At 41.6% G+C, this 24,868-nt stretch overlaps 1 protein-coding gene across 3 annotated transcripts in view; it reads right to left on the reverse strand.

Moving 5' to 3' along the window:
* The window catches only part of RBM27 (RNA binding motif protein 27), a 116,453-nt gene that overhangs the window by 76,094 nt on the left and 15,491 nt on the right, over nucleotides 1-24,868 (reverse strand). For all 3 annotated transcript variants that reach the window (XM_075856530.1, XM_075856529.1, XM_075856528.1), the window contains exons 2-3: nucleotides 15,859-15,977; nucleotides 14,539-14,675 (exon numbers count right to left, since the gene is read on the reverse strand). In XM_075856530.1, the coding sequence (XP_075712645.1) occupies nucleotides 14,539-14,675; nucleotides 15,859-15,977 (256 nt within the window). The remainder of the gene's footprint in view (nucleotides 1-14,538; nucleotides 14,676-15,858; nucleotides 15,978-24,868) is intronic.

Genomic DNA, 24,868 nt, shown 5'->3' on the forward strand with positions numbered 1-24,868 from the left:
ACGGACCAGATTCACGCGCGTGAATTTGATACGCTCGTGTGAATGTAGCCTAAGAATGGATTGAAAATGGTACATAAATGAACGCATTACATGATGTGTGAGTAGAACAGCTTTGGATTGACAGGCATAGGGTACATTATATATCACTATTAGGACATAAAATCTTTTTTTATCATAGAGTCTAATTAAAAATTGGAGTTTTAAGCGTAATATTTTTTTAGATAGTTTTCATTTTTGTCATTTTCTATATTCTATATTTTTTTGCATTCATGTAAAAATGTAAGAAACTAACAGTTATTATGCATTAACTTAATAATCTGATCTAGATAAAATGCAGATATGTCCATTGTACTGTAAGATCTTTATCATCCACGTATGGGAGAACAAGAACTTATTTTCTTCAATTTAGGCACCCACCAGCGGGGGATGTAAAAGTCTGGCCACTGTGAATTTCTATTTGACCCTTGGATAAAAAAAAAAAAAAAAACATCTCATGTGTGCCCCTGCCACCGAACAGACACAAACTGCAGGGTAGACTTATAACTGCACAATCTATGATTGATACAAATATAAAAATCTAGGCATTTTACAGGGTAACTGAACTCTCAACAAACTTCTGACATGTCAGAAGCTTTGACTGGTGGGTGTTCGAGCCCGAGACCCCTACCGATCGCTAGAACGAAGCAGCAGAAGAGTTCGGGTGAGCGATGAGCCGCTTGGTTTCTGATCGGCTTTTCTCAGGTAAGCCCATCAGAAGTAAAAGGGGCTCAGCATTTACCTGAGTGCTCCTGCCGCTTTGTTTTAGCGATCAGTAGGGGTCTCCAAAACTTCTGACATGTCAGAAGTTATAGTTTGTACGGTTGAAAAAAGACACATGTCCATCAAGTTCAACCAAGGGATGGGAAAGGGGAAGGTAAAAATTTCTACACATAGGAGCTAATATTTTTTTGTTCTAGGAAATTATCTAAGCCTTTTTTAAAGCCATCCACTGTCCCTGCTGTGACAGCTCCTGCGGTAGGCTATTCCATAAATTCACAGTTCTCACTGTAAAGAAGCCTTGTCGCCTCTGCAGCTTGAACCTTTTTTTCTCCAGACGGAGGGAGTGCCCCCTTGTTTTTTGAGGGGGTTTTACATGGAACAGGATTTCACCATATTTTTTGTAAGTGTCATTAATATATTTATATAAGTTAATCATGTCCCCCCTTAGTCGCCATTTTTCAAGGCTAAATAAGTTTAGTTCTTTTCATCTTTCCTCATAACTAAAATTCTCCATGCCCCTTATTAGCTTCGTTGCTCTTCTTTGTATTTTTTCCAACTCCAGGGCATCCTTTCTATGAACTGGAGCCCAGAACTGAACTGCATATTCTAGATGAGCCCTCACTAATGCTTTGTAAAGTGGCAATATTACATCCCTGTCCCGCTAGTCCATGCCTCTTTTAATACACGACAATATCCTGCTGGCCTTTGAAGCAGCTGATTGACACTGCATGCTGTTATTTAGTTTATGATTTACAAGTACACCCAGATCCTTCTCAACAAGTGACTCCCCCAGTGTAGCTCCCCCTAGGACATATGATGCATGCAGGTTTTTCGTACCCAGAGGCATAACTTTACATTTATCTACATGTCTACATGCCTTTTCAAGTTGGCCTAGTCTAAGTCCTACACGGGTGTCCCGTGCAGGCTGGAGCCGGGGCTCTGCTGTCTGGTGACAGCTGAGCTCCTGCTCCAACACCCGCGATCGAAGTTCACTTCGATCGTGGCCGTTTAACCGGTTAAATGCCACCGTCAATAGCGACCGCAGCATTTAACTTGTTTAAAGAGGGCACTGAAATGGTTTGATAGGTGTCTCAGTTTATAGAAATTTTAAAAACTGGAGTCATCTTGGGGTGGGCACTGCTCATTATCAATATAAGAAGCGAAGTATTGCCTCATAACGCATCCTGGAAACGGCCATGCGGTACATCGGGGTATGGTATAAGAAAAAGCCTCTTTCTTTTTTCAGGTTCCAGTTCAGTTCTGAAGTGGCTTTGAGAGACTTCTATATTAGAAACCCCTATCAAACACCCCATTTTAGAAACTAGGCCCCTCAAAGTATTCAAAACAGCATTTAGAAAGTTTATTAACCCTTTAGGTGTTTCACAGGAATTTAAAGCAAAGTAGAGGTTAAATTTACATTTACTTTTTTTTGTCAGAAAATCCTTTTTATACCATATTTTCCTATAACACAAAAGGTTTTACCCGAGAAACGCATCTCAATACTTACTGCCCAGATTCTGCAGTTTTGAGAAATATCCCACATGTGGCCCTAGTGCGGTAATAGACTGAAGCACCGGCGTCCGAAGAAAAAGAACCACCTAGAGGATTACGAGGCCTCCTTTTTATTAGGTACCATGTCCGGTTTGAAGAGGTCTTGTGGTGCCAAAATAGTGGAAACCCCCCAAAAGTGACCCTATTTTGGAAACTAGACACCTTGAGGAATTCATTGTAGTTTTCTTGGGGTACATGCAACTTTTTGATCAGATTTTGTTCTAATTTTAAGAGGCGTGGGGACTAAAAAACAGCAATTCTACTGTTTTTTTATTCTATTTTTTTTTTTTAACAGTATTCACCGTGCGCTATAAATGCCATTCACTTTAATCTGCGGGGCGATACGATTATAGCGATGCCATATGTTTATAGTTTTTTTTATGTCTTATGGCGTTTGCACAATAAAATACTTTATTAACCCCTAGGCGCACCACGACGCAACGGTACATCCGAGCGGCCAGTGTCCTAGCGCACGAGGACGTACAGTCACTGCACGGTTCCCGACGCACACTGTCGGTGGCAGTGTGCACCGGAAACGGGGAGGATAACTGTCCCCAACAGCTAACACTCCCCAGTCACCGGCATTGGACCCGTAAATGCGGTCCAATGCCGGTGATCGATTTAATCGGTGGATCTGTACAGATCCACCGATGACATCATTTCTGCAGATAAAGTGTAAAAACCCGTTCCGAGACTTGTAATTAGTCCCAAAACGGTTACTATAGACAAACCCCCCGCGCCCTGCCCGATGTCCCATGTGATAGTCAATGGACCAATAGCAGTGGCCTTTGCCAGCGGTTGCCTTGATCAGTGCGTTTTTCACCCAGGGCGGGTGAAAAATATCGAACACATGCTCTGATCTCTTTGTTGGTTTAGAGAATTTGGAGAGATCAGAGCCTATGTCGTGTTGTGTGCCCCACACAAAGTTAAAATCAGAATTAACCCCTAACTTCCCTCTCCCCTGTTCCTAGTGTGTGACCCCACATACCTCCCAGTGTATAAGGGAGATTTTTTTTTCCATCAAATTTGATAGCGTCAATCCGTAGCGTTAGTGGTCAGTTGGTGTCAATCCGTAGCGTCACTTGTCAGTTAGTGTTAATCCGTCACGGTCAGTCTCATGACTTGTCAGTACCACTTACTAACTGACACGAACACTGACTAAGTGTTATAAAAATAAAAAAAACAAAAAAATAAAAAAAATTGTTTGTTCGTGTTTAGTGTTTTCTGTGACTACATTTAAAAAAAAAAACGTAGTGTCAGTGTTAGCGTTCGTTAGTGTGAAAAAACGTTAAAAAAAAATATCTTTGTTACAACGGTTTGTTACAGCTACATGTGTATAAACTACATATATATTTACACACAAATTAATAAAAATGGCTGCGAAGCGTTACACCGCTGAAGAGGCGTATGCCATGATCGCATCCGATATGGACTCAGTGAGCGGTGAGGAACCAGAGTTTTCTCACGTCCTCCTCCTCCTCTAGTGACAGCGAGGAACCTCCTCGTAGTCGCAGGAGGGTTAGTGCCCAGGTTCTGCCTGAGCAAGAAACTGCCGTTCTGCCTGACCCTGGTACTGCCAGCAGTGATTGGTCACCCCTAACCAATTACACCCCCCAAATCCCGAAATTTACTGCTGCAGCAGGAAATCATGTGCAGACGGAAGGACTGCCTGTAATTGGATATTTCAAATTGTTCTTTACCGACAATTTGATAGAGCTTATGGTGGACCAAGCCAACCTCTAGGCCCACCAATTTATAGCCCAACACCCAAACTCGTTTTATGCCCATCTCAATCGTTGGCAACCAACTAATTGTGCATAAAAGCAAAAATATTGGGGGTTAGTCCTCAACATGGGTCCCACTAAAAAGCCCAAAGGGAGATCCTACTGGTCCATGGACAGTCTATCATTGTCCACTGTAATGCAATGACCAGACCCCGCTTTGAGGCAATCCAAACATTTCTGCACTTTAGTGACAACTCCCTATGCCGCCCCCCCCCCAGGATAACCCCAATTCCGACAGACTTTTTAGAAATTAGGCCCCTCAAACAGTTTTTCCAAAAAGTTTCCTGAAATCTACACCCTTGACAAAGAGATTTCAGTTGATTAATCCCTGGTGCACTTCAAGGGTAGGCTGAAGTTTTGCCAATATTTGCCCAATAAGCGCGCCAGGTACGGGATCAAGGTCTACAAGCTGTGCGAGTCTGGGACCGGATACACATATGCTTTCCGGATCTATGAGGGGAAGGACAGGACAATACAGCCTCCAAATTGTCCCACCGTACTGTCCACAACAGGGAAGATAGTGTGGGACCTCCTGCACCCACTGTTAGATCAGGAGTACAACTTGTACTTGGACAACTGGTACACAAGTGTACCCCTGTTCAAATGTCTAAAAGACAAAATAAAAAAAAAAAAACTGTGGCATGTGGGACGGTCCTAAAAAACCAGCGGCACCTTCCCAAGACCCTCATCGGCCAATCCCTGTAAATTGGAGAAAGCAGGGCATTGCTGCAGGATGGGGTCCTGTGTTTGAAATACCGGGATAAAAAAAACAAACAGATGTATGCATGCTGACATCTATGAATGCCAGCTGCACCCATCCCCACACGTGGATTAAAAACGAAGCCTGTGTGCATTCAAGCACATAATAAATTCATGGGGGGGTTGACCTGAATGAACAGGTGTTAAAACTGTATAGTGCCATGCGGAAAAGCAAAACTTGGTACAAAAAATTGTCAGTGTACCTTGTACTGATGGCACTGTACAATTCATTTTTAATTTTCCGTAAAGCTGGCCACCCGGGTACCTACTTGGGCTACCAAGAAAAAAATATATATTATAAAAATTTCCATTGCTTGGAGACGAGGTGGGGGGGAAATGTGCTGCTTCAAGTAGTTCTTGTCATATCGTTCCTGGGCAGACTTTCCAAGTGAAGTGCCTGCAACACCAAAAAAACGGCGGGCACAAAAAAGGTGCCGTGTCTGTGCAAAAAGGGGTATCCGTAAGGATACCATATATCAGTGCGACACTTGTCCATCAAAACCTGGACTCTGCATGAAGGACTGCTTCTGCATCTTCCACACCTCCCTGGATTGAAAAAAAAAATGTATACTTTTGAAACCCCCACACCTCCCTTTATCATTCTGATCTTTTACTCATTTTTAAAATTGTACACTAAAAAAAAAAGTATAACAAAACTAAAAACCCTCATTATACCCCTAGATGAATACCTAATACTATAACAAATGTGTATGATCTGCACAATTTTTTATGGGCTATGCTTAAATGCTAAAAATCATCCAAGTAAAAATAAGGCCTCAAAATCCTTGTGGTGCTTCTTCACCTCCAGGGACTGCTATGTGTCCAGTCAACATATTTAGACCACTTTGGAAGCATTTCTAAAGTCAGGAGAAATACCCCAATAAATATTGAGGCCCTTTACTTCACTTATATGCGGTGTCTGAAAAATCTGCCCAAAAAATGGCTCATTTGTAAAAAAATGTAACATTTTATTTTTCAAGCCAGAAAAACTATGGGGGTCATAAAAGTGATCACACCAATACATAAATTCTTTGAGGGGTGCAGTTTCCAAAATGGGGTCACTTCACTGTACTGGTACCTCAGGACCTCTGCAAACGCAACATGGCACCTGAAGACCATTCCAGCTAAATCTGTGCTACAAATTGCGCTCCTTCTCTTCTGAGCCCTGCCGTGGGTCCAAAACAGCAGTTTATTATCACATATGGGGCATTGCCGTAAACGGAAGAAATGGCTTTACAAATGTTGGGGTGCTTTTGCTCTGTCATTCCTTGTAAAAATTCTATGTCTTTTCAGAAAAAAAGTAGATTTACATCTTCACAGTCGAATTCCACTAAATTCTGCAAAAAAAACTGAGGGGTCAAAATGTTAACTATACCACTAAAAAAATTCCTTGAGGGGTGTGGTTTCCAAAATAGGGTCACTTTTGGGGGGTTTCCACGGTTATCATCCCTCAAGGGTGTTTCAAACGCGACATGGCACCGACAACCATTGCAGCAAAATCTGCGCCCAAAAATCCCAAATGTTGCTACTTAGTTTCTGAGCCGTGCTGTGGGTCTAAACAGCAGTTCACCACCACATATAGGGTATTGCCATAATCGGGAGAAATTGCTTTACAAATGATGGGGTGCTTTTTCGCCGTCATTGCTTGTAAAAATTCTATGTCTTTTCAGAACAAAAAGTAGATTTACATCTTCACAGTCTATTGGGGTCAAAATGCTAACTATACCACTAGAAAAATTCCTTGAGGGGAGTAGTTTCCAAAATGGGGTCACTTTTGGGGTTTTCCACTGCTTTGGCACCACAAGATCTCTTCAAACCTGACATGGTGCCTAAAATATAATTTTTTTTAAAAAGGAGGCCCCAAAATCCACTAGGTGCTCCTATGCTTCTGAGGCCTGTGCTTCAGTCCACTAGGGCCACATGTGGGATATTTCTAAAAACTGCAGAATCTGGGCAATAAATATTGAGATGTGTTTCTCTGGTAAAACCTTCTGTAAAAAATTTTTTTATTACAAATGAATTTCAGCCAAAAAAAATGAAATTCTAAAATTTCACCTCTACATTGATTTAATCCCTGTGAAACGCCTAAAGGGTTGAGAGACTTTGAGAATGTTGTTTTGAATACTTTGAGGGATGCAGTTTTTAAAATGGGGTGATTTATAGGAGGTTTCTAATATATAAGGCCCTCAAAGCCACCTCAGAACTGAACTGGTCCCTCAAAAAATAGCCTTTTGTAATTTTCTTGAAAATGTGAGAAATTGCTGCTAAAGTTCTAATCGTTGTAACGTCCTAAAAAATTAAAAGTATGTTCAAAAAACGATGCAAACAAAGTAGACATATGGGAAATGTTAACTAGTGACTATTTTGTGTGGTATTACTATCTGTCTTACAAGCAGATACACTTAAAGAGGCTCTGTCACCAGATTCTCATACCCCTATCTCCTATTGCATGTGATCGGCGCTGCAATGTAGAAAACAGTAACGTTTTTTTTTTGTGTTTTTTTTTTTTTTTAAAACGTTCATTTTTGGCCAAGTTATGAGCTATTTATATAGCGTGTTTTTAGCTGGGCGTGTTTACGTGTATGATGCTGACCAATCAGTGACCAGTCAGCATCATACACTCATCTCCATTGATTTACACAGCAGTGATGTGCAGCCACATAAACAGAGATTAACGTTAATCAAGTGTCCTGATAATGAATACACATGACCATCCACAGCCTGGACGTCATGTGTATTCAGAATCCTGACACTTCTAAATCTTTTCTTTGAGATTTCTAGCAAGGGAAACGAAATCTCGCGAGATTACGGAGGTAAACGAGATTTCGTTTCTTTGCTGGAAATCTCACAGAAAAGATTCAGAAGTTTCAGGATTCTGAATACACATGACGTCCAGGCTGGATTTCATGTGTATTCATTATCAGGACACTTCTGAATGTTTTCTGTGAGATTTCCAGCAAAGAAACGAAATCTCGTTTACCTCCGTAATCTCGCGAGATTTCGTTTCCCTTGCTAGAAATCTCAGAGAAAAGAGTCAGAAGTGTCAGGATTCTGAATACACATGACGTCCAGGCTGGATGGTCATGTATATTCATTATCAGGACACTTGATTAACGTTAACCTCTGTTTATGTGGCTGCACATCACTGCTGTGTAAATCAATGGAGATGAGTGTATGATGCTGACTGGTCACTGATTGGTCAGCATCATACACGTAAACACGCCCAGTTAAAAACACAATACACGCCCAGTTGTCCATTTCAAACCTCATTTGTGTGTGTGTGTGTGTATATATATATATATATATATATATATATATATATATAAAAAAATAGCTCATAACTTGGCCAAAAATGAACGTTTTTTAAAAAAATAAAAAAAAGACGTTACTGTTATCTACATTGCAGCGCCGATCACATGCAATAGGAGATAGGGGTATGAGAATCTGGTGACAGAGCCTCTTTAAATTAAAAAAAAAAAAATGCTATTTTTTGCAAATTCTCTCTAGATTTTGGTGTTTTTCACAAATAAATATTTGTCGACCACATTTTTTCACTAACAAAGTGCAATATGTCACGAGAAAACAATCTCAGAATCGCTTGGATAGGTTAAAGCATTCCCCAGTTATTACCACATAAAGGGACACGTCAGTTTTGACAAAATGGGCTGTGCCACAAGGCCAAATCAGGCTGCATCCTAAAGGGGTTAAAAATCATTTACTTTGTGTTGCCATATTCTAGGAGGCATAACGTTTGTTTTTTTTCCCATCAAGAAAGCCGTGTGTAGACTTGTTTTTTTGCGTAACGAACTGTAGTTTCAATCAGTACATGCGACTTTTTATCTCTTTATATTCCATTTTTTGGAAGTGAAGTGACCAAAAAAATGGATTCTGGTATGGTTTATTATTTTCTTTTAGGACGTTCACCGCGCGGGATAAATAACACTTTTGTAGTTCAGGCCGTTACGGACGCAGCGATACCAATTATGTATAGTTTATTTGTTTAATACACTGCGTAGTGCAGTGTATTAGAGCTGTCAGATACTCACTGACAGCAAGCATAGTGAGTGGGTCCTGACTAGGACCCACTAGGCTTCCGTCGATGGCATAGCCGGACGCCATTGTTAGGCATCCGGTTGCCATAGCCACCATCACCGGCCGCTATCGTGTAGCGGACCGACGATGGTAGCTTAATCCCTAAGAAGCCACGATCGCTATTGAACGCGGCTTCCAAGGGGTTAATCAGCAGGGACACAGCGATCGGTCCCTGCTGAAGGAGCTGCGGCAACTGCTGTACGTGACAGAAGCCGTCACAGCTCCTGTATGTGTCGGGAAGATGGCCGCAATGGCCATTCCTCCCGCGACGTACTATTCCGGCGCGGAGCGCAAACAATGCACTTAGCACGATGGAATGAGCGCGAAGGGGTTAAGGACACAGCCAATTTTTTCAAACCTGACATGTGTCACTTTATGTGGTAATAACTTTAGAATGCTTTTATGTATCCAAGCGATTCTGAGATTGTTTTCTCATGACACAATGTACTTTATGTTAGTGGTAAAACTTGGTCGATATATTCAGTGTTTATTTGTAAAAAAAAACACCAAAATTCGGAGAAATTTTTCAAAAATTAGCATTTTTCTAAATTTAAACTAATTTGCTTGTAAGACAGATAGTAATACCACACAAAACAGTTACTAGTTAACATTTCCCACATGTCTATTTTATGTTTGCATCATTTTATAAAAGTCCTTTTATTTTTCTATGATGTTAAAAGGCTTAGAACTTTAGCAGCAATTTCTCACATTTTCAAGAAAACTTCAAAAGGCTATTTTTTCACGGGCCAGTTCAGTTCTGAAGTGTCTTTGAGGGCCTTATATATTAGAAAGTCCCCATAGATCACCCCATTTTAAAAACTAGACCCTCAAAGTATTCAAAACCCGCATTCAGAAAGTTTAACCCCTTAGGCATTTCACAGGAATTAAAGCAAAACTGGTTCCCAATTTATTTATTTTTTGCCAAAATTCATTTGGAATACTCTTTAACACAGAAGGTTTTACCAGAGAAACACAAATCAATGCTTATTGCCCAGATTCTGCAGTTTTTAGAAATATCCCACATGTGGCCCTAGTGTGCTAATTGACTGAAACACAGGCCACAAAAGCAAATGGAGCACCTAGTGGATTTTGGGGCCTCCTTTTTTTTATAGAAAATATTCTAGGCACCATGTCAGGTTTGAAGAGGTCTTGTGGTTCCAAAAACAGTGGAAAATCCCAAAAAGTGACGCCATTTTGGAAACTACACCCCTCAAGAAATCTAGGGGTATAGTTAGCATTTTAACCACAGTTTTTTTGCTAAACTTATTGCAATTAGTCTGTAAAAATGAAAATCTACTTTTTTCTGGAAAAAAAAAAAAACATTTACATTTTTACAATGCATAAATAAGAAAAAGCACCCCAACATTTGTAAAGCATCTTCTCCCGATTACGGCAATGCCCCATACGTGGTAGTAAACTCCTATGGGCAGAAGGGAAGGAGCGCCATTTGGATTTGAGAGCAGATTTTGCTGGAATAGTTTTGCCATGTCATGTTTGCAACGCCCTGGAGGGACCAAAACAGTGGAAACCCGTGAAAAGTGAGCCCATTTTGGAAACTATACCCCTACAAATATTCCTTGAAGGGAGGTAGTTAGCATTTTGACCCCACACGTTTTTTTTGCAGAGTTTATTGGAATTTGGAAGTGAAATTGAAAATCAATTTTTTTCTATTAAAACAGTTTTAGCTTATATTTTTTCATTTTCACAATAGCTAAAGGAGAAAAAGCACCCCAACAGTTGTAAAGCAAACTTCTGAGCACAGCAATACCCCATACGTGGTAATAAACACTGTTTAGAAACAAGGCAGGGCTTAGAAAGGAAGGAGCACCATTTGCCTTTTGGAGCTGAAGTTTAGCTGAAATGGTTTTCACTGACATGTTACATTTGCAAAGCCCCTGAGTGCAAACCCGACAAAAGTGACCCCATTTGGGAAACTACACCCCTCATGGAATCTAGCGGTATAGTGAGCATTTTAACCCCACTGCTTTTTTGCTTAATTTATTGGAATTAGGAAGTGAAAATGAAAATCTACATTCTTTCCACTAAAATGTTGAATTTTTTTCATTTTCACAAGGAATAAAAGGAGAAAAAGCAACCCAACATTTGTAAAGCAATTTCTCTAGAGTACAGCAATACCCCAAATGTGGTCAAACTGCTGTCTGGACACATGACAGGGCTCAGCTTGGCAGGAGTGCTACTTGGCATGCAGATTTTGCTTGATTGTTTTTTGGGCACTATGTCGCATATGAAGAGCCCCTGAGAAAGCAGTACAGAAGAAACCCCTGAAAAGGGACCCCATTTGGGAAACTATACCCCCTCAGGGCATTCATTTAGCGGTGTAGTGAGCATTTTCATCCCACAGGTGTTTCATAGATTTTATTAGAATGAGGCAGTAAAAGTGAAAAATTTAATTTTTTTCCCAAAAATATGTAGTTCTGCACCCAATCTTTCATTTTCACAAGGTGTAATGGGAGAAATTGGGTAACAAATTGTGGTGTTTTTTCTCCCGAGTACAGCAATACCCCATGTGTGGCCCTATACTGCTGTTTGGGCACATGGAAGAGCTCAAAATGGATGAAGCGCCATTTGGCTTTTAGATCACAGATCTTGCTGGACTGGTGTACGGGCGCCATGTCGCATTTGCAGAGCTCCCTTAGGTACCATAGTAGAGTGGAAACCCCTGAGAAGTGACCCCATTTTGTAAACTACACCCCTCAAGGCATTTATCATTTGGCTGGACATATAACAGGGCTTGGGAGTGAAAGAGCAAATGCGCACGTAAAGCCTATTTTGGTGATTTTTGCAGCATTGGCCCACAATGGCAAGGCTCTGGTGTCAAATAGTAAAACAAACCCCCAAGTAGTGACCCCCATTTTGGAAACTGCACCCCTCAAGGTATTTTTTTTAAATGGGTGTAGTGAGCATTTTGTCCCCCACAGGTTGTTGTTGTTTATTAGAAATGAACGCTCAGTAGATGGTGCAAAGTGAAAATTACAATTTTCCACTGATATGCCATTTTAGTGCACAATATGTTGTGCCACTGAAGACAAATCCCTTATAAAATATTAACCGGGTTCTCCCGGGTATGGCGTTGCCAATATATGTGGACGTAAACGGCTGTTTGGGCACGCTGTAGTGCTCAGAAGGAAGGGAGCGCCATTTGGCTTTTGGTGTGCTGATTTTGCTTGATAGTAGTTTTGTTTAGGGTTTTACTGGTGTTTCAGTTTATAATGTGGGGGCATATGTAATCTGTGCGGAGTACATTAGGGCATAATAATGCGGTAAATAAATAATAATCTGCAGATATGTGGCCGGTGTCACACTGATAAATGGCACCGGATTTTTTTTTTTCTCCTCCGGAGTTAGGGCTTGTTTGTTGTGGGTCAATATGTAGTTTTCATTGGTACAAAATTTGGAGTACGTGCGATTTTTTTATGCAGGTTTTATTTCATTTTTTAGCAAGCACGGTACTCAAAAACCAGCAATTCTGACAATGCTTTTTATTCTTTTTTTTTTTTACGCCGTTCACCGTACGCTATAAATGACCATTTTACTTTATTCTGCGAGTCAATACAATTGCAGCGTCTGCATAATAAAACTTTTGTTCCAAATAATTAATTTTTTGTGTCGCCATATTCCGAGAGACATAACTTTTTTATTTTTCTGTCAAAAGAGCTGTGGGAGGGCTTGTTCTTTGCGGGACCGGTTGTAGTTTTTAACGGTATCATTTTGGGGTACATGCAACTTTTGTATCACTGTACTTATTCTGTTTTGCGAGGGGTAGTGACCAAAAAACAGCGATTCTGGAATTGTTTTTTTATTTTATTTCACGGTGTTAACCGTGCGTGTAAAATAGCGTGATTTTTTATAGTTCGGGTCGTTACGGACACGGTGATACCAAATATGTGTACTTTCCGCTTTTTCCTATAATAAATGACTTATTATGGGGAAAAAGGCTGTTATTGTTTATCTAACTTGAAACTTTTATTTTTTTTACAACTTTTTGATGGGACTTGAAGGCAGGAAGCCCTGATCGCTATTCTAATACACTGCACTACCTACGATTTTGATCGCTGCATCTAAGGGTTTAATCGGTTGGGTCAGAGCCTAGCTTTGGTCCTGGCAGTTCCAGCAGGATGTCAGCTGTGACAAACAGCTGACACCCGCAGCCAACGGCACAGGCTTAGCTTCTGAGCCATATTCTTGGAATCGATAGCAAGCCTTTTAGGCCCTGCCTCCAGGCATGGCCTAAAAGGCTTCCGTACTTGGCAGACCGGAGGCAACTGTTAGGCCTCCGGTTGCCATGCAACCATCGGCATCCCCGAGACTACATCTCAGGGGTGCCATAGGCTAGAAACCATCTAGATGCAGTGATCGCTTTTGATCGCTGTATCTAAGGGGTTAATCGGCCGGATCAGAGGCTAGCTTCGGTCCTTGTCATTACAGCGGGGTGTCGGCTGTAATATACAGCTGACACCCGGTGGTTATAGCGCTGGCTCAGCCTCTGAGTCCGCTCCATCACGTAGAGTTATGTGGGGATGCGCCAACACACTAGCTCCCATCACGTAAAAATACGTGATTTTGCGGGATGGGGTTAAAAAGCTTGTAATCCCGCCCTCAGGCTAGTCACCTCAAGCTGCAATAGTGCAGACAGAATGTTAAAACACACATCTTAGAAGCCATCCAAATAGCAAAAGAATCATTGCTAGACAAGCTGGTAAATACAGCCTATACTTGTCTAGATCTCACAGGTTGTCAAGACTATTTACTACAAACCAAGGAAATATTCTCAAAGGGGCACAAGCCAGCATTACAACCAAGTAAGATTTGCAGAAGCAAGACCATCAGAAATTTTAAGAAAGGTCATTGACATTACTGCTGGGTAGGGGACGGCACTCATCTCTACAGCTATTACTCCACTCTGATCAGATACATCTCTTACTGTTTCAGGTTTAGACATTATTCCCCAGACACACTTAGAGCAAAAACAAAGTTTAAGACAATGCTCTAAATTAAGAAAACTAAAAAAAAAAAAAAAGGAAAAAATTAAAACCAAAACGGTTCTACCCATGTAGAATGCGGGAACATACGCAAACTTTGTTTTTGCTAACAGGGCAGATAGAGATATTCTAGGTTGCAAGCACACTGGCTACATGGCTCGAAAAGGGACGAGCACTTGCCCAAGCCAGAAATTCTTCACAGTGGCTCATGCTGCAGGATAAACTTAGCACATATTTAGACACTTCTGTCTAACTATATACTACCTATTGGTTGGCTTACTTAAGAAAAAAAATTTGGCGCATCTTAAGCCACACCCCCTTGTAGAAGGTCTCAAAAAATAAAAAAATGTCCAAAACATTTTGATTTGTAAATCTGCCCCAATGTATTTAGATGTGGTCTCCAAGATCTGCTCTCTGGGGGCAAATAGTGGTTACATTTACATGTCCTGTGCACTGGTTGCTTAATATTGGAGAAACACTTGAGGCTCTGAAGTATGCCTCTATGCATTTGTAAAAATAATTTGCCTAAGCAGAACCACTAACATCTCTGAATAAAGACCTCATCACGTAGACACCAATAAACAAATTCTCACCTGTCCTGTTCCAGCCACAGTTACATGATGCTTTTCAGACATCTCTTCCTTTTCTTCATCTTTTATTATTTCTTCAGGAGGAAGATAGCTTTTTGTGTGCAAACTTTCAAATAGTTTATCCACAAAGTCATTCGTTTCTGAGAATAAAAGAAAAATATGCAACAGTGCATTGAATTTCAATTCTGCGCCATTTGGGGCCTCAGACTCCTAGTCAGATGACCACAATAAACTTGTTTCACATTGATGGCCAGTGGTTACATCCAGATTTTGGAGTTTTCTACGATTCCTGTAACAGTTCTGTACAGTGTGATTGTGCAGTGAAAAAAGCTGGGCTGGAACAATGAGGATTGTATGACACGGATTGGTCAATGATTGGTCAGCGTCATACACTTCTCTTTACAACGCCCAGTTGGTAAAAAGTAAAAACACGCCCAGTTGTCTATTTATAAACTAATTAGCATAAATCTAAAAAAAATTATAACTTGGTCAAAAATGATCGTTTTTCAAAACAAAAAACAAACAAAAAAAACAGTGTTATCTACACTACAGCGCCGATCAGATTATGGAGGAGATATAGCATTTATAATCTGGTGACAGAGCCTCTTTAAAATTGTATTGCCGACTAAAAAAAAAAAAAAAAAACACAACTTTCAATAGGAAAAATGTGAAGAATCTTGAATTAAATACCTTTTCTCCTTAACACCCCACCCCCATTACAGCTCACTTATTTAGAATTAATTTACAAAACATGTAGCGCAGAAAGGAGGGATTCTCTGCTTCATGGAGAGATCAGGTTACAGCTGCCCATAGAAGTCTATGGAGAGGGGAGTGGGGAGAAGCAGGAGACTAGCTTCTAGAATACTAGTACACAGCAAACAGAGAAGATCCTGCACCCCTATCTCAGATATACTTAAAAGCAGCATCATGGAGTACATTAATCAGCAGTAATGAGCAGTGTAGCTGTGAATCCAGGAGAGACAATAAAACACTTATTAGAAGCTGTGTCTCTGTGCTTATCTTCTCTCTGCTGCTCCCTCCTATGCTTTGTACTTTATTGTACAATTGTTTTATGGAAAGGCCTATAAAATGTCAGACGAACACTTTGATAAAAAGATAGTGCTTTTATTTCTTTATTATCACTGTATACCCCTCATCCCCCAATGAAAACTTCTGACGTCTTGTTAAAAGAACTGAAGATAAACTTTAATTAAACCCTTGTAAATACAGAAAAAAAATATATACATATTTTTAACTAAAGCAAGCAGATTATAGTGGTTTCACATCCAAGGTCAATTAGTAAAATAAATACGAATGATATACCTTTCTGTAGGAAAACATCCAGCTGGTCAGCACATCCAGCTTTTAACTCCTTTTCCGATTTGTCCTTTCGCACCAAAGCGATGACATAGTTTGCTAAAGCTGAAGGGTCAGCATCACATCTGTTAGGAAAGGAAACCATCGGTTAAACTGAACAAATATAGAAAAGAACAAGCTATAAGAAAAGCCAAACAATCGTACTGAAGTGAGCCACAGGCAAAGTGATAATCTGACAAAGAAGGAGAGGTCGTAGATTGTCTAAACATCTATGGTGACAAAAAAACGTATCTGTTCTGAAAAAAAAAGTAAAAAAATAAAAAAAAATTGTGTCTTTCCACAGTGGTCTGACAAATGTATAGTGGAAATCTATATTTATTAAACGTACTGAGCCGGGCTCGCATACGCAACATTACGCCATCAGACAGTGTGATCCTTCAAATGGATCAGCATGAATATCCCCAGGTTTAAGAAGATTGTTCTAATCAGAAACCAATAATCTGCATACCACATCTGGAAGGATACGCTCACAAAGGGTCAATGAATACTTTCTCATAACATGGTTCAAATTTAATGCAAGCTAATGGCTCTGGAATACAGAAGCTAACAAGTTCCAAGAACATGGCATGCTTTCATCTAGTGGACAATTTCCTTAAAAAGACCACTAAACAAAGAAATGCACAAAATATATTTAAAAAAAACAACAAAAACACCAGGAATTCCTCCCTCCATCTTCTCACCAATTTTGTCTAATGTAATACAGAGAAACATTCTTATACATGTGTGTTCCTGGAGATCTGTCAATCCCCTACTACTTACAATCCTGTGTCTGGCTATAAGACAACTGGCTGCAGCAGGAGTCTCCCCCCTCTGCCCCGCAGTACGACGCAATGATCGTTAAGCACCACCCCATTGGCCAAGAATTTACCACCCAAAAATGAAATAGATCTGGATTTGTCAGATCATGTTGCTCTGAGTAGAAGGTGTTATGTATCATTAGTCACTGAGAAGATTAAGTTTGTAGTTTATTCAAAACCATGCGGCTGACATTTTTAACCATTTAAAGCTATAACACCTTTGCAGACTTTTATTAAGAAAGCATTTACAATTGGTTTTTCATTTTTAAAAAAAATAAAAAACATTGCACTGTTTTTCTTCTGCAGCTTGAATGTCTTACAATAGAAAACAAGCTGCTAGATGCCACACTGTCTGACAGAACAGCGGATTGTCGGCGTATATCTAGTGTCCTGGCCAAAAGTTTTCAGACGGACACAAATTTCGGTTTTCCCAAGATTGCGGCTTCAGTTTTTATAGTGGCAATTTGCATTAACTCTAGATTGTTATGAAGTGTGATCAGATGAATTGCAATTAATCAGTCATTCATTTCCACTGCATTTCAGCCCTGCCACAAAATGACCCGCTAACAATTTCAGTGATCTTCTCGTTATCTCAGGAGAAAGTGTTAGGGTATGTTCACACGGCCTATTTACGGACGTAATTCGGGCGTTTTTGGCCCGAATTACGTCGGAAAATAGCGCTGACAAACATCTGCCCATTGAAAGCAATGGGCAGACGTTTGTCTGTTCACACGAGGCGTAATATACGCGCCGCTGTCAAAAGACGGCGCGTAAATAGACGCCCGCGTCAAAGAAGTGACCTGTCACTTCTTTGGCCGTAATTGGAGCCGTTATTCATTGACTCCAATGAATAGCAGCGCCAATTACGCCCGTAATTGACGTGGCGTTCAAGCGCCTGCACATGCCGTTACGGCTGATATTACGGGGATGTTTTCAGGCTGAAACATCCCTGTAATTTCAGGCGTTACGGACGCCCTCGTGTGAACATACCCTTAATGAGGACAAGGCAGATGATAGCACTCGGTCATGCTGAATAAAGAGCAGACTGGTTGCTTCAAAAGGGGGGATGGTGCTTGAAATCATTGTCCTCTTCTGTTAACCATGGTTCTCTCCAAGGAAACACGTGCAGTCTTTATTGTTTTGCATCAAGAGCGCTTTACAGGCAACGACATTGCTGCTTGTAAGATTGCCCCTAAATCAACCATTTATGGGATCATCAAGAACTTCGAAGAGAGAGGTTCAATTACTGCTTAGAAAGCTTCAGGGCGAACATGAAAGACCAGCAAGTGCCAGGACTGTCTACTGAAGATAATTCAGCTACGGGATCAGATCAACACCAGTGCAGAGCTTGCTCAGGAATGGTAACAGGCGGGTGGCTTTTGGAGGCTGGCCTGGTGTCAAGAAGGGCAGCCAAGAAGCCACTTCTCTCCAAGAAAAACATCAAGGACAGACTGACATTCTGCAGAAAGTACAGGGATTGGACTGCAGAGGACTAGGGTAAAACTATTTTCTCTGAGGAAGCCCCCTTCAGACCATTTGGGACAACTGGAAGAAGGATTGTCCGGACAAGAAAAGGTGAGCGCTACCATGAGTGCTATGTCACACCAACAGTAAAGCATCTTGGGACCATTTATATGTGGGGTTGCTTTTCATCCATGGGAGTGGGCTCACTCACAATTTTACCTAAGTACTCGTCCATGAATAAAGAACGGTATCTAAACATCCCCCAAGAGCAACTTCTCCCAATTATTCAGGAGCAATTCAATGATGAACAATGCTTTTTCCAGCATAATGGAACACCATGTAAAAAGGCAAAATTTATAGCTAAGTGGCTCTGTGAACAAAATATTAAAATTTTGGGTCCATGGCCAGGAAACTCCCCAGATATTAATCCCATTGAGAACCTGTGGTCAATCCTCAAAAAGCAGTTGGACAAGCCAAAACACAGAAATTGAGAAACTCCAAGCACTGTTTAGGCAACAATGGGCAGCCATCAGTCAGGATTTGGCCCAGAAGCGGATATCCAGCATGCCAGGGCAAATTGCAGAAGTCTTGAAAAAGAAGGGTCAACACTGTAAATATTGAGTCTTTGCATAAACTTGATGTATTAGTCAATAAAAGTTTAACGTATGAAATGCTTATAACTGTACTTCAGAATAGAAACATCTGACTTAGGCTACATTCACACGACAGACAATTCACATGATGACGCTGAATGACCTACACACACACACACACACACACACACACACACACACCGATTCAGCGCAGTCTTCTTCAGGTGTGGTGTCTAGTCTTCACGGGTTCTGCGAAAGCGACGTCATCGTGCCGCCTTGGCAAAACCCGTGAAGATTAGAGACCACACCAGAAGACGGCGCTGCATCGGTGAGTGTGTGGGGGGCTGTGTGGCCTCTTCTACAGGGGGGGCTGTAAATAGTGCCTAGGTGAACAGGTGACCTTCCTTTGGGAGTTTTCAGGGGGTTGGGACAAAAAAAAAAGCCTGACAAATGAAAATCATTTTTTTTTTTATTTTTTTTTAACGGCAATACAAAACGGATATCAAACGGCCATTAAAAATGGACAGACGGACTGGAAATGGATGGAAATTTGGAGACACACTGATGGAAAATGGCCATGAAAAACTGACAGTTGATCCGTTTTTAATGGCCATTTTTTTCATTGTCGTGTTAACGTAGCCTAAGGCCTCCTGCACACTTCCGACACGGTTTTCACGGCCGTTTTTGACGGATCCGTGTGTCCGTTTTGTCGGCCGTGTGCACTCCCGTGTGCACTCCGTGTTTCCGTTTCCGTACATGGTACTGTCCAGGGTGCTGAGAGTTAATGGGCTGCACTGATCAGCGGTAATTCTTTCAGCACCCTGGACAGTACCATGCTCGGCGTGCGGAAAATACAATTTTAATGTAATAAAAAAAAATAAGGTTCATACTTACATTCCTCCTGTCCGGCCTCCAGCGATGACGTTCAATCCGTCACCACTGCAGCCAATCACAGGCTGTAGTGGCGGCCACGCACGTCAGGACGACGTCAGAAGGCCGGCCTCCAGGGATGACGCTTCATCCCACGTGACGGCCTCTGCAGCCAATCACAGGCAGCAGCGGCCTCTGCAGCCAATCACAGGCAGCAGCGGCACAAAAGAAGGTCGGACTGGAGGAAGAAGAGGGACTCGTCACCAAGACAACGACCGGGTAAGTATGAAATGCTTTTTATTTTATTTTTAATCAGCAGCCTCTTCTCTCGATCAGTGATTGATAGAGACAAGTGGCTGCCGATTAGTGTAATATTTTTCTAATGTTTTTCTGCCCACCCGGCGGTTGCTAGACAACGGCTCCGTCACACACGGACGGCACACGGATGCCTTCCGTGTGCCTTCAGTTTTTTTGACGGCCCCATTGACTTGCATGGGCCTCACGGTCACAGAATCCCGGACCAAAGTAGGACATGCTCTACTTTGGATCGGAACGGAGCAACGGACCGTCAAAAAAACTGTAGTGTGCATGGCGCCATTGAAATGAATGGGTTCAGGGTGCTATCCGTGACAAAAACAGATAGCACCCTGAAGGAAAAAACTGAAGTGTGCATGAGGCCTAACGCCTATCTGCTATTGCAGCAGATCGGGGCTGCAATGTAGATTACAGTAACGTTTTTATTTTTAAAAAACAAGCATTTTTGGCCAAGTTATGACCATTTTTGTAGTTATGCAAATGAGGCTTGCAAAAGTCAAAGTGGGTGTGTTTAAAAGTAAAAGTCCAAGTGGGCGTGTATTATGTGCGTACATCGGGGCGTGTTTACTACTTTTACTAGCTGGGCGCTCTGACGAGAAGTATCATCCACTTCTCTTCAGAACGCCCAGCTTCTGGCAGAGCAGACACAGCCGTGTTCTCGAGAGATCACACTGTGACGTCACTCACAGGTCCTGCATCGTGTCGGACACATCGGCACCAGAGGCTTCAGTTGATTCTGCAGCAGCATCGGCGTTAGCAGGTAAGTCGATGTAGCTACTTACCTGCAAACGCCGATGCTGCTGCAGAATCATCTGTAGCCTCTGGTGCCGATGTGTCCGACACGATGCAGGACCTGTGAGTGACGACACAGCGTGATCTCTCGAGAACACGGCTGTGTCTGCACTGCCAGAAGCTGGGCGTTCTGAAGAGAAGTGGATGATACTTCTCATCAGAACGGCCAGCAAGTAAAAGTATTAAAAACGCCCCGATGTACGCACATAATACACACCCACTTGGACTTTTGCAAGCCTCATTTGCATAACTACAAAAATGGTCATAACTTGGCCAAAAATGCTCGTTTTTTAAAAATAAAAACGTTACTGTAATCTACATTGCAGCGCCTATCTGCTGCAATAGCAGATAGGGGTTGCAAAATCTGGTGACAGAGCCTCTTTAACCCCTTCCCGCTCCTTGACGTACTATTACGTCATGGCAGCTGTATCGTTCGCGCTCCATGCCGTAATAGTACGTCTCGGGAGTAACGGCCGTTTCGGCCGTCCTCCCGACACATACAGGAGCTGTGACGCTGCTGTCTTGTTCAGCAGCTGTCACAGCTCCTACAGCGGGGACCGATCGCTGTGTCCCCGCTGATTAACCCCTTAAAAGCCGCGTTCTATAGAGATCGCGGCTTTTTAGGGGTTAAGCTGCCATCGCCGGCCTGCTACGCGATAGCGGCCGGCGATGGTGACTATGGCAACCGGACACCAAACAATGGCGTCCGGCTATGCCATAGACGGAAGCCTAGTGGGTCCTGACAACGTCAGGACCCACTATGCTTGCTGTCAGTGAGTAGCTGACAGTTCTAATACACTGCACTACGCATGTAGTGCAGTGTATTAGAATAGTGATCAGAGCCTTCTGCCCTCATGTCCCCTAGTGGGACAAAGTAATAAAGTGAAAAAAAAGTTAAAAAAAGATGTGTAAAAATTAGAAAATAAAAGATTTAAAAGTAATAAAAGTAAAAATCCCACCTTTTCCCTTATCAGTCCTTTATTATTAATAAAAATATATAAACAAACAAATAAACTATACATAATTGGTATCGCCGCGTCCGTAACGGCCTGAACTACAAAATTATTTCATTATTTATCCCGCACTGTGAACGCCGTAAAATAAAATAATAATAAACCGAACCACAATCACAATTCTTTGGTCACTTCACCTCCCAAAAAATGGAATAAAAAGAGATCAAAAAGTCGCATGTACCTAAAAATGGTACTGATCGAAACTACAGTTCGTTACGCAAAAAATAAGTACTCGCACGGCTTTATTGATTGAAAAATAAAAACGTTATGGCTCTTAGAATAAGGTAACACAAAAAGTGAATGATTGTTTACAAAACGTATTTTATTGTGCAAACGCCATAAGACATAAAAAAAAACTATAAACATCTGGTATCGCCGTAATCGTATCGCCCCGCAGAATAAAGTGAATATGTCATTTATAGCGCACGGTGAACGCTGTAAAAAAAAAAAAACGAAAAAAAAACAATAGTAGAATTGCTGTTTTTTAGTCACCACGCCACCTAAAAATAGAATAAAAACTGATCAAAAAGCCGCATGCACCCCAAGAAAACTACAATGGATTCCTCAAGGGGTCTAGTTTCCAAATTAGGGTCACGTTTGGGGGGTTCCCAATGTTTTGGCACCACAAGACCTCTTCAAACCGGACATGGTGCCTAATAAAAAAGAGGCCTCAAAATCCACTAGGTGCTCCTTTGCTTCGGAGGCCGGCGCTTCAGTCCATTACCGCCCAAGGGCCACATGTGGGATATTTCTCTAAACTGCAGAATCTGGGCAATACGTATTAAGTTGCGTTTCTCTGATAAATCCTTTTGTGTTCTAAAAAAAATGGTATAAAGAGGATTTTCTGACAAAAAAAAAAATGTAAATTTCACCTCTACTTTGCTCTAAATTTTTGTGAAACACCTAAAGGGTTCATAAACTTTCTACATGCTGTTGTGAATACTTTGAGGGGTCTAGTTTCTAAAATGGGGTATTTGATAGGGGTTTCTAATATATGGGCCCCTCAAAGCAACTTCAGAACTGAACTGGAACCTAAAAAAATAAATAAATGAGGCAATACTTCGCTTCTTACATTATACTGATAATGAGCCGTGCCCACCCCGAGATTACCCCAGTTTTGACCGTTTGTCTAAACGGAGACCCCTATTAGACCGTTCCAGTGCCCGGTTTTCCCAAGCATACACCCCCGAGAAGTGTATTTCTATTGATGAGTCCCTGGTACATTTTAAAGGGAGGGTTCAATTCCGCGAGTACCTGCCGGGTAAGAGGGCAAGGTATGGCGTGAAGATGTATAAGCTGTGAGAGTGCATCAGGGTATACCTACAGGTTTAGGATATATGAAGGAAAGGCCACCCCCAAACCAGACTGCATCCTGGACTACAATAGGTACATGGGAGTGATGGACTTGTAAGATCAAGCCCTGAAGCCCTACAGCGCCATGCGGTGTGGTATAAGAAGCTGGCCGGGAACATCATATAGATGGCTTTGTACAATGCGTACGTGCTACGTCGATGTGCAGGCCAGACGGGAACTTTCCTGGAATTTCAAGAGGTGATTATCAAGAACCTAATCTTTAGGGACCAAGAAGGGGGGGGCACCCAGTACTTCTGGAAGCGAGCCCACACGCATCGTACCAGGGCAACACTTTCCAGGGGAAGTTCCCCAAACTGGCAAGAAGGGAAAAAGTCAAAAGAGGTGCAAAGTCTGCTATAAGAGGGGGATAAGGGAGGACACAATATATCAATGTGACACGTGTCCCGAATAACCAGAGCTCTGTATGAAAGTGTTTTAAAATTTATCATACATCCCTTGGTTTATAATTTACCCCAATTTTACTTACCCTGATGCACTCCGCACAGCTTATCCCCCCTCATCTTTCCCCTCTGAGCCCTGCTGTGTGTCCAGGGAGCTGATAACAGCCACATGTAGGGTATTGCCATACCCGGGAGAACCCACATTACAGTTTATGGGGTGTAGGTCTCCGGTCAAAATGGTCACTACACCTCTAGATGAATGCCTTAAGGGTGTAGTTTTTAAAACGGGGTCACTTCTTGCGGGTTTCAACTGTACTGGTACCTCAGGGGCTTCTGCATACATGACTTCGCACTAGAAAATCCCGAGTAGGCCAAATGGTGGTCCTTTCCTTCTGAGCCCTCCCATGGGCCCAAACGGCAGTTTATCACAACAAATGGGGTATTGCGGCACTCAGAACAAATTGGGCAACAAAATTGAGTATTTTATTTCTTGTGAAAATAAGAATTTTTGAGCTAAAATGACATATTATTGGAAAAAATATTTTTTTTTTAAATTCCCAGCCCAATTCAAATAAGTTCTGTGAAGAAACTATGGGGTCTAAATGGTCACATTACCCATAAATGAATTCCTTGAGGGGTGTAGTTTCCAAAATGGGGTCACTTTTGGTGGGTTTCCATTGCTTTGATACCTCTGAGGCTCTGCAAATGCGACATGGCACCCGAAAACCAATCCAACAAAATCTGGACTCCAACAAACATATAGCGCTCCTTTCCTTCTGAGCCCTCCCATGGGCCCAAACGGCAGTTTATCACCACAAATGGGGTACTGCCACACTAAGGACAAATTGGGCAACAAAATGGGGTATTTTGTTCCCTGTGAAAATAAGAAATTTTGATCACAAATGACATTTTATTGGAAAAAATGACATTTTTTTCATTTCAGAGCCCAATTCAAATACGTGCTGTGAAAAAAATGTGCGGTCAAAATGGTAACAACAACCCTAAATGAATTCCTTGAGGGGTGTAGTTTACAAAATGGGGTCACTATTGGGGGATTCCTACTGTTTTGACACCTCAACACCTCTTCAAACCTGGCATGCTGCCTAAAATATATTCTAATAAAAAAGAGGACTCAAAATGCACTAGGTGCTTCTTTGCTTCTAGGGCTTGTCTTTTAGTCCACGAGCGCAGTAGGGCCACATGTGGGACATTTCTAAAAACTGCAGAATCTGGAAAATACATATTTAGTAGTGTTTCTCTGGTAAAACCTTCTGTGTTACAGAAAAAAAAATGAACAAAATTGAAATTCAGCAAGAAAAATGAAATTTGCAAATTTCACCTCCACTTTGCTTTAATGC

Source organism: Rhinoderma darwinii, chromosome 3 (assembly GCF_050947455.1).
Source record: "Rhinoderma darwinii isolate aRhiDar2 chromosome 3, aRhiDar2.hap1, whole genome shotgun sequence".
Lineage (NCBI taxonomy): Eukaryota > Metazoa > Chordata > Amphibia > Anura > Rhinodermatidae > Rhinoderma > Rhinoderma darwinii.